At 49.6% G+C, this 14,094-nt stretch overlaps 1 protein-coding gene across 4 annotated transcripts in view; it reads left to right on the top strand.

Annotated features, from left to right (window-relative positions):
- The window catches only part of FANCA (FA complementation group A), a 32,538-nt gene that overhangs the window by 14,466 nt on the left and 3,978 nt on the right, over positions 1-14,094 (top strand). For all 4 annotated transcript variants that reach the window (XM_088062297.1, XM_088062298.1, XM_088062300.1 and 1 more), the window contains exons 18-37: positions 184-272; positions 750-810; positions 903-952; positions 1,989-2,065; positions 3,620-3,724; positions 4,193-4,335; positions 4,823-4,893; positions 6,008-6,107; positions 6,909-7,108; positions 7,247-7,343; positions 7,566-7,742; positions 8,746-8,819; positions 9,362-9,490; positions 9,944-10,010; positions 10,227-10,393; positions 10,658-10,763; positions 11,596-11,655; positions 11,999-12,103; positions 12,650-12,762; positions 13,462-13,603. In XM_088062297.1, coding sequence (XP_087918423.1) covers positions 184-272; positions 750-810; positions 903-952; positions 1,989-2,065; positions 3,620-3,724; positions 4,193-4,335; positions 4,823-4,893; positions 6,008-6,107; positions 6,909-7,108; positions 7,247-7,343; positions 7,566-7,742; positions 8,746-8,819; positions 9,362-9,490; positions 9,944-10,010; positions 10,227-10,393; positions 10,658-10,763; positions 11,596-11,655; positions 11,999-12,103; positions 12,650-12,762; positions 13,462-13,603 — 2,133 coding nt within the window. The remainder of the gene's footprint in view (positions 1-183; positions 273-749; positions 811-902; positions 953-1,988; positions 2,066-3,619; positions 3,725-4,192; positions 4,336-4,822; positions 4,894-6,007; positions 6,108-6,908; positions 7,109-7,246; positions 7,344-7,565; positions 7,743-8,745; positions 8,820-9,361; positions 9,491-9,943; positions 10,011-10,226; positions 10,394-10,657; positions 10,764-11,595; positions 11,656-11,998; positions 12,104-12,649; positions 12,763-13,461; positions 13,604-14,094) is intronic.

Consider the following 14,094-nt stretch of genomic DNA (forward strand, 5'->3'; position numbering starts at 1 on the left):
CTCCAACAAGAGAAACCCTGGGTGTCAGTCCCTCTGCCTGCAGGCACAGGCTGGAAGGGGAGATGATGTGTCTTAATTCCACATGTACAACTGAAATAGAATCACAATGAAGCAAATTCAGAACAGAAGAGGTAAGTTTGTCATCACCCTCCATTTCTCACATCTTTCTCTTGTGTGAGGCAGCCCCAGGCCCAGGCACTCCGTGATGTTGAAAAGGCCCTTCAGATATTTGAAAACACAAAGAAGATCCCAACCTCTGTGATAGAAGCCAGGTACTGTGTGCTTTTCAGCTCCTCCTGGGCTTAGCTAGAATAATAATAATAATAGTAATAATAATAGTAATAGTAATATAATAATAATAATAACAATAACAACAACAACAATAATAACAACAACAACAACAACAATAATTGTAGGAGCCAAGTCTGAAACAAGGAAACAAGAAAAATGGAGGATATGAGCAAGGGAGGTTTGGGGAAGTTCTTCCCACTTCCTGAGGAGTCATCTTAATAGAGGATATTTGTGGGGAGAGTGAAAGGGCACATTCTCCTGTGCAAAAGAAGTCCAAATTTATTACAATAGAAAGCAAAATGAAAGAAATTAAAAACCACTGGCTAGTCTGAACCTGGTTTGTCTGTGGTTATTCATGTTGCCATGAACATTTCGTATTTGCAGGAGCCAAGTTTAATCCTGAGGTGTGGAGATGGCACTTTGGCATTGCTAATACTTGGCTCTGTTTATTTTCTCAGCATTTTCAGACGACCATATTACACTTCCTGGTTCCTTCCAGCTTTGCTCAGGCCCCGTGTGGTCAGTATTTGGCTTTTTTCTCTGCCCCTCCCATCAGCTGTGTGTTTGTACACTGATAATTTGCCCCTGACCTGCCTTTTCCTCTCTTGCAGCTCCCTAAAACCCCAGATGGACACATGGCTTTTATAGACTCCTTAAAGAGGTATCCAGACCTCCCAGTGTTGTTTTCTGTGCTGCTGGGCTTTCTTTTTGGGGTGTTTGATATCAGATTATCAGACACCTTGGTTACAACCAACCTCTTGGCAGGGCTTGGTGGCTCAGGTCTGTGGCTTGCAGGTTGTGCATGGAGGAACTTGTCTTCAGGTCTGTAATTAGTCCTCTGGCCACTGTGAAATCATTATTTAGGAGCCCCTCTGGCTCCAGGCCAGGTACATTTTAATGCAAATCTTGAAGGCTGAATATAAAATTTCCCCAGGAGTATGAGCTCCCTCTGTGAAAGGCTTTTTGGGAGGGGGTAAAGGGGGAGTGAAAGATGAGACTTAGATGTCTGTTGATGATCAAGGGGAACCAGGATGATGCCCCAGGAGGACACAGCTCCTCTCAGGACTCGAGCTTGCCTTTCATGCGTGTTTAAAAGTGCTTTTCTGCACTGCAGGAACAGCTTTAGTTTACATCCAGTAGTTCCTCTGTAACCTCTCATGAAGGAAGAATGTTTGCAACACTGCCTGCAAATGAGGTGCTTGGTGCTGCCTTGTCATTCCAGTCTGGCTCTAAAATTAGAGACTGGATCATTTAGTGAAATTAAAGTTGTAAGAGAAGCAGCTGAGTTCTGGGGAGCCTCATGGGACGTGTTCCTAGCAGCGAGTGCCTGCCCTGCAGAGAGGAGGTCACACCTTGGTCTCAGCACGTTCGTGTTTTACATCTGTGAATGCTGCATCTCACAGCTCACTCTCTTATGGGATCTTAGACATCAACTAGATATTAAATAGGCATTAAAATATTAATTAATAGCATAGACAGTATTGGGTTGGTGTGTGCTACACGTGTGCGGTGCTTGCTGTGAAAGCCTTGGGTAGAAATCTCTGCCCCTCATGTCAGATAATTAAAAAATGCTTCAGATGCTCTTTATGCTTCAGAGTCCCTCTAATTACATTTCATAGAAGGGCTGTTGTTTGTGCTTATTTAATAAAGCTGCAGTTTGTGGTTATGCAGGATAATAAATCTCTTCTTTTTCACAGAGCTGATAAAATACCTTCAAACTTGTACTCCACATACCTGCAAGCCTGTCAGGCTATGAAAGAGAAGGTGTTACAAGGTAAAAATTACATTTACTTATAGATCAATATGAAATGTTAGTTTTTTCCACTGCTGCCCTCCTGAGATGAAAATTTTCAAAGATTTATGGCTGAATAGGTATTTAACCCATATAAATAAGTGTTATGTCCTTTTTGCTGTATTGAGGTGTTAAATTCTTCCTCCTGCAATGGCTTTTTCTGCCAGCCCTGTTTGGGTGGGATTTTTGCAGTCCCTGGGAGCCCTGTGCTGTGCTGAGGCTGCAGATGATTCCTGAGCCTGAGCTGGCTGAATTCCACCTCCAGGACCTTTCCATGAATCAGCATTTGCAGCCTGAGCTGGGAATCTGCTGTGCTGGGGAGCTGCTGTGCTGATCCCTTGTGCAAATGACACTTGTGCTGTCTGAACTCCTGGCATCCTCTTTTAGGAGGGGATTAGGGAGCTCTGGGGGGGCAGGAGGGGCTGGGAAAGGGATTGCAGCTCCTGGTTTATGGGTGTTTTTGGGTCCCATCGCTGCAGCTTTACTGGGGCAGGGTTTTGGATATTTAATGAGGGTATTTAATGAGCTCTGCTGTCTCTGTCAGCAAGTGGCTGTCTCAAACACACCTTCCCGTGGATTACACACAATGAAAGGTCAGGCTGGGGAGCAGAGACAGTTCCCAGAGCGTGGTGGGGGTAAATTACAGATTCGTGCTCTGACTATGGAGGTAAATCTGTAGCCAAGCCCTGCTCGGGGCCTTTGGAGCTTTCTGGAGATGCTGTGGCTGGAGAGGCGTCCCCGGGTCCCGGGACAGACGGGTCCCTGCGCTGCCACTGACCTCTAGTGGCACTGCCCTGGCCTGTGCCACCCCTGAGCCGTGTCCCCTCCTGTCCCCTGCGCTCTGATCCCGCTCCCTGCCCCCTCCCCGGGCTCGGCACACCCCGGGGTTTAGGGCAGCCCCAAACCCCGTTTGTCAGAGCTCTGCACACGCAGGTGACTCAGTGGGCTCCCAACACCTTCTTTTACAGCTTGTTTACAATCAGTATCAATTTCAACCTTTGTCATTTGCTCTTCTCGCTCCTGGGTGATTTATTCCCGGCACCTGTACAAGAAGCTGTTCCTAAGAACTCTGGGGTGGTTTTGGGGCTGTGGCAGTCGCTGGTGGCATCTCTTTCTAGTGGTAAAAGGCATTTCCTTTTAATCCTTCTCTTAAACAAAAAGCCAGAGTAACATGGGGCATCTGGAGAAGCTGCTGGTGTATCCATGCTGTAATGTCTGTCTCTGCATTCTGAGCCTGACTCCAGTCCTGAGGACAGCAAATGTTTCTGTGAGGGGTGGAGCTGGAGGAAGTGGGAAGAAATCTCTGAAAACAGAACTTCTTTGCCTCTTGTCTTTAAAAACTGAATTCCTTTTTGCAACTAGGCATAAACCCATCAATTATTAATTAAATAGCACATTCAGAGTGTAAAAACAAAGCTCTGTGTGTGGCAGACTGACAGTTTGGGGTTTTGTTAGAGCTTCGGGAAAAGTAAACTCTGCTTCTCCAGAAAGTGCACGTTGAGATGGCTGAATGCATTTCCTCTCCTCCTTGTCCAGATGACTCCAAAGCAGAGCCCAGCCATTCCAAAGAGCCTTTTGAGCAGCTGAAGGCTGAGCTAGCTGAGCTCAGGACTCTGGTTGTGGACCAGGCTCAGTGGGAAGGTATGAGGGAGCTGCTCGTCACTGACTGTCCCAAAAGCTTTCTGAATAAAGTGTGGCAAAGGCACAGCAGGAGTTACTGCCACTGGTACCTGAAGCCGGTAATCCTTCAGAGCTGGCAATCCTTCCAGCTATGAATATGTACATTTCAGTGTCTGGTGTATTCCCATGCTTAATCTGGGGTTCATTTTTGTGATAATCACACCAATCACTGCTGACTTGGGCCCCCTTTGCAAAGCATTTTCCTCTCTGGTGTGAAAACTCTTCTTGAGGTGTCTTGGTAACAACACTGGGAAAAAACAATGCTGTGGATGCTGATCCACTGTGCCCCAGCCAACATTTTGTGCTGGTTAAAGCTTTTACTAACACACTTTTGACTCTGCTTAGTTTATACTGTGCTTCTTCTCGCTGCTGTGAGGTGTTGTGAATGTTTCATGCCTGCTGTCCTGTGCCCCTGTGCCCTCCCTGCAGATGTGGCAGCTCAGCTTGCCGCGGTTTCCGACAGACTCCGCCGTGTCCTGGGTGACAGCAGCGAGGACAATGAAGCTGCTCCTTTCAATTCCCCGGTCCAAGTGGCCGTCCCAGGCCCCAGGCTGGCACCCTGCCACCAGAGCGTGAGTACCATCTGCCCTGGGCTGAGCAACACTGGGGCTGGGCAGGGGAAAATCCGTCTGGATAGAAGGTGTGAAAGGCTGCTTTGTCTGCCAGAGCAGGAAATGCACTTCTCCTTTTGTCTCCCTTATCCTGCCCTGCACAGACACAGATTCCTGTGTTTTAACCACCTGGAAGTTGCTGGATCTGGAGATATTTTCTACCAGAGCTGTCCTGTGAGGAGCAAGGCTTTCCTCAGCAGCTTTGTCTGGGTGTTTGTTGTGTGCTGGGGTAATTCCTGGGCTGTTATGGGCTTAATTTTCCACCCTTAGTGGCAGTGGATCTGTACAACCTGTAGCCAATCTCATTAACCACTTTGTTTCCTTGCTTTAACATCAGGAAATGTAATATATACAAAGCAGAAAACTAGGTTTAGGCATCCAGCCTGACAAGCAGGAATTAGCAGTGAGGGTTTTATTCCAGGTTTATTCCTGGTGCTTTTTGTTTCAGGTTGTTGATCTTCTGCTGACATCATTCTGCCAAACCCTACTAGCTGCTTCCTCTTTTAACCCTCCTGACAGGTAAGATGGGAGTAAGAGTAAGGAGTAAGGAGTAAGGAGTAAGAGTAGGAGAAGCAAAACTGGGTGGTAACCAGAATTCCAGCACTTGTGCAGGGCTGAGGAGGGGCTTTGGGTGTCCAAACCCCCGGTGCCAGGCTGGCAGCTGCAGGTGAAGTGTCTGCACTCCAAGAACTAATGCACTCTGAGCCACATGAGCAAATCAAACATGTTTCCCCTCTCTTGTTACAGATCCCTTCAGCAAAGTGGCCTTTGGCTCTGCTTTGTGCTCTGTGACAGGGATTAACCACCCCCCAAACAGTGCCTGGCCGTGGGGGATGGCAAAACCAATCCCTTTTCTCCTGGAATTCCTCCCCCTGGCAAGGACTCGGCGGGTTCTGGCCTGGCTGAGGAGGAGAGGCAGCCCTGGGAGCCCTGCTGGTACTCAGCTCCTCCTTGATGTAGCAGAGCCTGTGAACATTATGGGCAATGTGTCAGTGGAAAATCACTTTGTTGGGCAACAAGGCGGTGCTGAGGAGCTGGCTGGGATCCCTGGTGCTCTCCGGAGGGCAGCGTGCCTTGGAACCAGGGCATCCCTCCTTCTCCTGCACTGCTCTGCCCTGCAGCAGATGAGTCACTGTTAAATACCTGCCTGAAGAGTCACTGTGACAAACAAGAGTCCCAGGAAATGGTGTCTGAACACAGCTCCCACCTGATCCCCTTTGAGGATGGGTTTTTTCAGTTATCTGGGTGGGAAAATCCCTCCCTGCCCCTGCTTTACAGCAGGGCCTTGTCATAGCAATTCCTTCTTGCTTTGTTTTCTGATCCCATTTATTCCTCTGCCTGTGTTTGCCCTGTGCCCCAGGCAGCTCCTCCTGTCCTTACTGTCACCTCAGAGGCCACTTTGGCCTTCTGAGATGACACAGGTATTTGAGATGCCATCCATTTGGTGGGGGGCACGTCTGTTCCCTGCTCAGGTGCCCCAGAAGTGCCCCTTCCTTTGAGCCTGTGCGTGGAATGATAATTGTGCTGTGTTTACAGACAAGCATGGATCCGCTCCAGGGTGTTTAAACATTTTTAATTACCCATTCCTGTGATGGGGATAAGTTTAATGAGCCTGTGGTTTCACCTTCTACAGGCAGGGCCCGTGCCTCTCCCTGCTGGTGAAGATGATGTGTGGACACAGGAATCTCCTGCCTGCTCTCCTGGGCAGGCTCTGCCAGCTTATTTATCACCAGGTCGGTTTTCCAGCCAGGAATCCTGTGGTGCTAAAGGACATCCTACTCCATTTCCTGAGCTGGGGGGCATGGAGCTGTCTGGGCTGCACTGGGCAGGGACTTCAGTGCCCTCCAGGCTTCCCAAAAATACCCTGTGTTGGTCCAAGAGTCTGAAGTTGCCCTCAGTAATGTGAGGAGAATTTTTCCCTACAGAAATACTGCTCGTGGAAGGTTACTGCATTCTGAGACATTTTAACAGAAGCTAAACCAGGCAAGTTTAGGAAAGAGACAAAAGAAAAATGCTAGAATGTTTCATTCCTAAGCTTCCACGTTGAATAATTCAGTTGTAAGAATTTAAAAATAAAATGAAGATACTCCTGTCTGGGCTGCAGCAGTGCATGGTTTTATTGTTATTGGTTTATTCCCTCTGCCCTGTGATATTGCAAGGGTGAAAATAAGAGGCTGATAAACTAAATTAGCTGTCAGAGAAGCTAAAAGCCCTGAGAACCCCAAAATCTGAATTTACAGTGAAATATTTCAAGTTGCTGTATTACAGAAACCTCCAGTTTTGCTGTGGGCTGTCTCTTCTGCTCCATTGCTGCTGCAGCACTGATGAGCAGAAACAGAAACAGCTCCTTCCCTAACTCCTTTTTCCTTCAGAAAGGTGTTTTGGTACAAAAAGTTACAATAATACTAGTGAAGTATTACAGTATCAAAAGTGAAATCTTAAAACACAGCAATGAGACAAAATAGAAGACTATTAGGAATGAAATGTTACAGAGTTACCAAAAATATCTTTGCTGCTCTTGTTTTACCTTCCAGGGTCCTTCCCTCCATGCTACTCATATTTTAGGACTGGCAGCTTTTGTGATCCACTTAAGTGAATGCAGAGCTTTAATTCCTGGAGTGGAAGCCGATTTTGGGGTTTCTCAGGCTGTTCCTGGAAAGGCCCTTTCTGTTTCAGAGTACTGGAGCTCCTTGCTCGTGTGCAGGACAGAAGAGTCCTTTGCCTTCTGCTTGAGGTGAGATGGGGCATCCACCCCCTCCCTGCTCCCCCAGGTTTTTGGGGTGCTGGGAAGGCTCCCAAGGAGGATTTCCAGAGCTCATGGAGGTGGTGGAACCAGCCAGACAACGGAGTTCTTTCCTTTTCCCTCTCTCAGGTTTTGCACTGCAGCAGCAGCTTATCTGATGTGCAAGTTTTCATCCTGCTCTCACGAAGAGTTTTATGCCTTGATTCCTCCTGGACTGATTAAAAAGGTAAAAGGGAAAAAGATTTTGCTGTAACTTATGAGAAAGTTCAGTCTCAGCCCGATATCCTGCTGCAGGTTTCTGTACAAATACCACTTAACACCAAGAAAACAGCGTAGAAATACATCTTCGTGCCCTCCCCTCTCTGGCTGGGCAGTTCCACACGAGCAGAGGTGGCTCTGGGCCTGGTTCTGTGACAGCCACCTGCAGGATGTGCTGCTTTCATTGCAGCTGCAGTACCTCGTGCCACGGCTGAGCTTGGAAGCTCGGGGAATCCTGTGTGAGGAGGCCAACACTGCCCTGAGCTGGACTTCCCTGTCCTGCCCCTCTCTGAACGACAGGAGAGCCAGCCTGTGCTTATGGAGGCAAGCACAATTCCAAGAGCTCCTGAAGGAAAAGGCATTCCAGGTACAAATCTTTTTCCATCACCCAAATTCACCCTCTAATTCCCACTGGTTTAGATCTGCCCTTTGCAATTTCTTTATTGGTGACCAAAAGCTTCTTGAAAGAACCCAGTGCCTGAAAGTAAGAACTAAATACCTGAAAAGTTGTCTGACAGCTGAGTCATGTGGGCTGGGATGGGTGCTGGGTGTTATTTGATGGGAATGATAAGGTAGAAAGAGAAAACCAGAGGTAAAACTTTTGTGTCCTACTTCTTGGAAAAGCAGGAGGCTTGGCAAGCTATGGAAGCTCAGGAACTGCAGAGCAGAGGCCTCTCCATCACCCTGGCTCCCTGCTGTGCTCTCTGTGAGGTGATGGAGAGGCAAATAACAGGAACTCCTTGCTTTTCTGGTGCTTTGTCTAAATGCCAATGTTCCCCTGAGCCACCTGTGCACCTTGGGTTGCCTGGCTCAAACCATCTCAGCTTTTGCCTTTGTACCACCCCTGCAAAGTCTCTGACTTGACAGACTCTCTTTTTTTTAACCTACTTCCTCTAAAACCAGTTTGTGCAGAGGAGTTTTTGGTGTTCCTAGAATGACTCCTTGTGCTTGGCTGCCTCAGTGTCCAGGGCTGGAACATCCCTGTGTTATAACCTCTCTTTGATGCTCACACAGCCTGTCTGAGGTGCTTGGCTCATTTTACCTTTATTTCTAAGAGCACACGTTCATCCTGGTATCTGGGCTTGGAGGGGATGAGGAAATGTCAAAGGGGTGGGGGGTGTGAGACAGACTTTCTGGGATTTACATGAATTTTTGAAGGCCAGTGGGGTTTTAGCTTGATTTTTTTTATAAGAGAAACAGCACAGGAACTTGCTTGGATTGATGTCTCTTGTTTCATGTCTTTTAATCCACATGGGATTGTGTCTGGAGGTGAAGTGAAAGTGGGTTTTATGCTGGGCAGCAGGTGGCTGCTCTGCACAAGTTATTTCCTTTGCTGTTCTTCCCTGCTCCTAAATCCTGGCTTTTCCCAGCTATCTTTTAGGGAGTGGCTGCTGATGGAGCTGGAAGTGTGCCCTGAAAAGGACATTCTCTCTGCTTCAGAGAGGTAAGGGCTGAGGGGCTCTGTTGGAAAGGGAATGGTCCAGGAGTCTCCCATCAAAATTAGGGAAAAGCACTGAAAATCAGGCAGTAAATAAACAGTTGCTGCAGGATAGAAATGCCTGTTGCCTGCTGTGGTTTGTCCTGAGTTCAAGCACTGCTGGAATGAGGTGTTTGTGTGTTTTTCCTTGAGGAAGGCCAGGTTGGACGGGGCTTGGAGCAACCTGATCTGATGGAAGGTGTCCCTGCCCATGGCAGGGGGTGGGACTGGATGGGCTTTAAGGTCCTTTCCAACCCAAACCATCCCCTGGTTCTGTGGGGCTCACCCTGCATGTGCAGCCCTTCCAAATCACTTGTCACAAACCCTCCCTTGTTTCTGGAAGCCAGAGCTGGGTGGGGTCTGCTGGAGGACTCCTTGTGTCTGTTCTTACACGGTGCTTTTATCTGAGCTCTCATCACTCATGGCTCTTGATGTGTGAGCTTCCCTTTACATCAAGGGAAGGGCACCATTCCAACAGCTTTCCCATCTCCTCCTTTTCCATACTGCAGACAGGATTTCCATTACTGGGCCATCTATCAGAGGTACCTTCCTGCACCTTCTGCTGCTGGTGGCTGTGATGGAGACCTGGAGAAGGCGTGCGGAGTCATCATCAACGCCATCCTGGATTCCTCACAGAGGTGTTGTGTGCCATGGCTTCCCTTTCTGGGCCCTAAGGCTGTGCTCTGGCAGCTTGTCCCTTGTGTGGGGCTGGGGAAGCTGTTCCCTCCTGGTCTGGCTGGAAGGGGGAGCTGGGAGGTGGCCCTGTGTGACTCACCAGTCTGTGCATAAGCATCTTGCTGTAGAAGGCAGAGGTCTGGGGCTGCAGCCACAGAGGGGCCCTCGTCTGGCTGTCTTTTTTTAAGTTGACTTTGAACTCAGGCCTGTGTGGCCAGACAAGCACCAATGCCCCAGGGGAGTGGCTGGAGCTGGAAAATGAGGAGGGAGGTTAGAGGAGAGCTGCTGTTTCAGCTACAGCTTATTTAAGGCACAATGTTTGAGCTCAGTGCTCATCTGAAGCATCTGACTGTATTTGAGCTGTGCTTTCCCCTGGGCTAGCAGGGTGAGTTACCTCGTGTGTCCCTTAATTTCAGGCTGGACCTGGGTGGCTGTGGCCAGTCGAAGATGTCAGTCAGCCCCGAGATTCTCTGCAGGCTGCAGGTGATTTCAGACTGGGAGGTGGATGTTTAGTCCCTGACCAAAGTATTCCCCTCTTCCTTGCAGCTGGCGAGGCTCCATTCGGCCCTCACCTGTGAGCTGAGGTGTGGCATTGAGAGAGCTTTGTCTTGTTGATCTCTGGTTGCTTCAGAGAGAAACAAAGAGGGTTTGAGAGCAGGCTAGTGTGTCTCCCTCACTGGTTTCCCCCACCCTGTTCAGGAGCTGGTGCTGGAGCTGAGGTGCAGGCCAAAGCTGTTTCCTGGATGCTCACCTGCCCGCAGACACTTGGTGTTTGAGGTTCTCCAGGGAAGGCTGACGGGCAGGCAGCACGGATCTGCTCTGGGAGAGCAGCTGTGGAGGCAGCAGGAGCTGCTGCTGCACAGGAGGTGAGTGCAGGCCTGAGCAGCTGGGAATGCCTCCAGCAGCACTGCTGCTCAGGGCAGGCTGCTGTGGGCAGTGTCCCCGCTGCTGAGCGCACAGCAGGTGACAGTGACACTTCACCTGGAGACAGCTGTGCAAGGGATACTTATTCCCTGGCACCCACTGGAATTAGCTGTGTTTCCATGTGCCTTCTTGGGCTCACACATCTTCATGGGGAGGCTGATTCCCTCCCTGACAGTAACCTCAGTTTTCATTCTTCCCTGCCCAAGGATTCTGGTCGGGCTCCCTGCATCCACCCTGATCACCACGTGTTGGAAAGGCAACAAAACAGTGTTGGACTGTGACAGCTTCTTTTGTTTTGTGAACTCTGAGCTGGTAGGTGTTGTGAGCCAAATGGTGATTGCTCAATGGGAAATGCTCTAGGTAAAGACCTTAAATTTGAATTTAGGGAAGGAGGTCACATCCAAACTATGCAGAAAAGGTGTAGCTGCCCCACCCCTGGATGTATTCAAGGCCAAGTTGGAGCAACCTGGTCTATGGAAGGTGTTCCTGCCTGTGGTCCCTTCCAACCCAAATCATCCCATGATTCTGTGGCTTTTGGATTCATTCATTTGGAATTGTGGTGGCGTTTTACACTATTAAGAGTAAATCCTTGTGAGTCACTTTGGTGAAGTGGGTTACAGGCAAGCTTACAGTGTTTCTGTGGAGGCCTGGAAGGGGCTGAGCACGAGCCCTTCTCCAATCCCTCTGTCATGCCAGGGCCTTCAGCTGTTTTGCTGTGGGGTGAGATCCTCCTCATCCTCCTCAGAAACATCCAGGGACATCCCTGCAGCTTTCTGGGAGAAGGTAATTTGACTTGCAGGTCCCTCAGGACACTGCTTTGTGCTCCAAGGAGAGCTGATTTCTATTTATTCATCCTGACTGGCCTTTCCAGGCCCTTCTGTGCTGTCATATTGGGCACAGCCAGAAACCTCTGTTCACCCCAGGGCTGTTAATCCATCTGCTGCTGCCATCCTGGACCGTGGGTGCAGGGGCTGTGCAGCTCAGGTCCGTGGGAGTGCTTTACACAGAGGCCACGTTCCTGCTCAGCATTCCCAGGGTGGTTCTGTGCTGTCTGAGCCCTGTTGTGCCAGACACCCCAAATGCTCTTAGGAAATCCAGAGGGAAGGAATGATGATTTTCTTTCCCTCTCCATGTCTTCCTGCAGAAGAACGTCTGTTCCAGGGGGTATGCGCTCTCCTACGACATCACAGCTCACTTCTTCAGGGTAATGCTGCTTTTGTCCCTCTGCCTCACTGTCCCTGCTCAGAGCTTTCCTCCTGACACAGAGGTGTCCCCTTTGTACCCTCCTTTTGAGAACTCCTGATGTGATTCCCAGGAGAGCAGTAGCCAGGAAAATGAGGGGTAGCAGCAGGAGGAAGAAGTGGTGGAGGTGAATTTTAATACAATGCAGCAGAGCTGCTGGGGGAAGGAGCTGTTGGTTTTTGTTTCTTTTGCTGAGCCGTGCTGACCCCTACAGTTCTCTCTGGTTAGTTCACACACGCTCAGTGAGAGACTTGGAGCAGCAGAGATGGATGTGTGGAGCCATCCTGTCGTTTGTCCTCTTCCAGGGGCTGCTGAATGCCAGCCTGGACTGTGAGGATGCAGCAGAAGGGGTCAGCGAGGCTCTGACAACGTGTCAAACCAAGTGTCCCGTGGTGCTCCTCTCTGCAGCGGTGACTGATCTCATTTTGGTTCTCTGATTTTGGGAGAAATCCAGCACCAGCTCAGAGAGCTTGTGTTAAACACCATCCAAGTGTGTAACATTCAGCAGAAGCTGTTAAAGCTTTGGGGGTTTGCAGGGTGTTCTTGAGCTGTCGGTATCACTGATCCTGGCTCTGGGCTCCTGTGGTGTTGCCACGGGGGCTGTGTCGGAGTGGGGAGCTGGGAGGCTTGTCCTGGTCTCTGATGCACTGTGTGGGCTGGTTGTTACATCACAAAATGCCCAGAAATCCCAGGTTTGATTCTCTCTCCTGTGTGTAACTCCTTGTGTGCAGTTTTACACAGGGATTGCAGTTTTGGTGCATGTGAGCACGCTCACAACTCACCCTCTGCATTTCCAGGACGTGAAATTTCTCCCATTTCTGATGTGTGCATGTACAATTTGGGCTCCTTCACTAAGGAGAGGGGAAAATCCCCTTTCTCTGAGCAGCTGCACCTGACTGCAACCAAGCACCGAGCACCCCACCACTAATGCTGCTGCTTTCCATCTTTGTCCCCAGTTTTGGTGGCCAAGGCTGGAGCCAGGACTTTGCTGTCAGTGGAAGAGACTCTTTGGGGCTCCACTTGCACAAGAGCTGGACAGACTGAGGGGCTGGCATGGCTCAAGTACCAGGTGTGTGAGAGGGATGGAGCGGGGAGCTGCTGTCCTGGAGGATGGAATGCTCACTGGGGCTGAGGCTTGCAGGACAGCTCCAGACAGACTCCTCTGTTGGGCTTAAATTCAGAATGGGTCGTGATAACGATTTAGTCTGGCCCTGTGTGTGATGTGGGTCAGAGTGCTTCCCCATAAGGACAAGGGAAGCTTTGCAGAGGAGGCTGGAAGATCCTGGTTAGGAAAAGCCTTAGCACGGGTTTGAGTCATTCCTGGGAGCTGCCACACCCTTTTCTCCCTGGAATTGGCGAATCTGGGCTCCTGAAGCTGCTCACTGGCTGCTTGCTTCCCTCTTTACCTCACACTGTCTGTCAGTGCCCTGCAGCTTTTCTCCAGAAGCTGGGAATTTATGTAAGAATCTCCTTGCAGGTTATGGCAGGTGATAATCACATGCTTCTGTAGTAGAGAGTTACTGCCTGTCCAACTGCTGATAAAAGATATTTGAGAATGCTTCTGTCTGCTTCTAGACTTTGGCTTTTTTATAACTGTCTCCATGTACCATCCAACTACAGGGAAAACAAAATGAAGAGAATTATATATTTTTTTGTCCCAGTCACAAATTTGCACCTTTGCCCAAGTCCCTGCTTTCCTCCTCATTCACAGCAGTATTTTCCCCCTTTTTTACCTGCAAACCCATGGCATGTTTGTTCTGTTTCCCAGGTTCCTCTGTTCAGGGGCAGCTTTCCCTGCCTCTGACCCTCCTTGGCTCTCAGCTGCCTTCCTCCACGGTGCCATCCTGCAGCAGTCACCACGAGGACGAGGGAGACAGGCGCTGGAGAGGCTGGGGACCGACGCAGAGCAGGCAAGGCTGGCTGCATTTTATGGGTCTGTTCTTCCCTACACCTGCAAACCAGAAATAGGAGGTCTCTAACTGAGAGAAGTTGTCCTGAGATTGTGCTGCACCCCTGGGAATCCCTGTTGGGAAATCTTGCAGGTGGATAGTTGACAAAAGGTGGCTGTAAATTGCCGGTTGCTAAATTCTTAACCTGAAGGCAAAGTTATTCCAGACTTAAACTTTTACCCCAGACTGGCTCCTGTGAAGTCTGGGAGGGCTGTTCAACAGCTGCTTTATAAACTGAAGCTGGAGAGAGCCCTGCAGAGACAGAGAGCTCGATCTGTGGCACGCCAGGATTCCCTCTCCCTCCAACAACAGCAGTCCTTGTGGATTTTAGCTTGGGCAACTTGGCTGGAAGGTGAAGGAGATGCAGGAAGTTTGTGAGACAGCAGTGCAGGGGCTGTGGGAAGTTGTGCTGGGATTCCCAGAGACAAATTTCCTGAGGGTTTTCCCAAGCC

This window comes from Pseudopodoces humilis, chromosome 14 (assembly GCF_049639895.1).
Source record: "Pseudopodoces humilis isolate 2021_Gansu_Grassland_sample_001 chromosome 14, ASM4963989v1, whole genome shotgun sequence".
NCBI lineage: Eukaryota > Metazoa > Chordata > Aves > Passeriformes > Paridae > Pseudopodoces > Pseudopodoces humilis.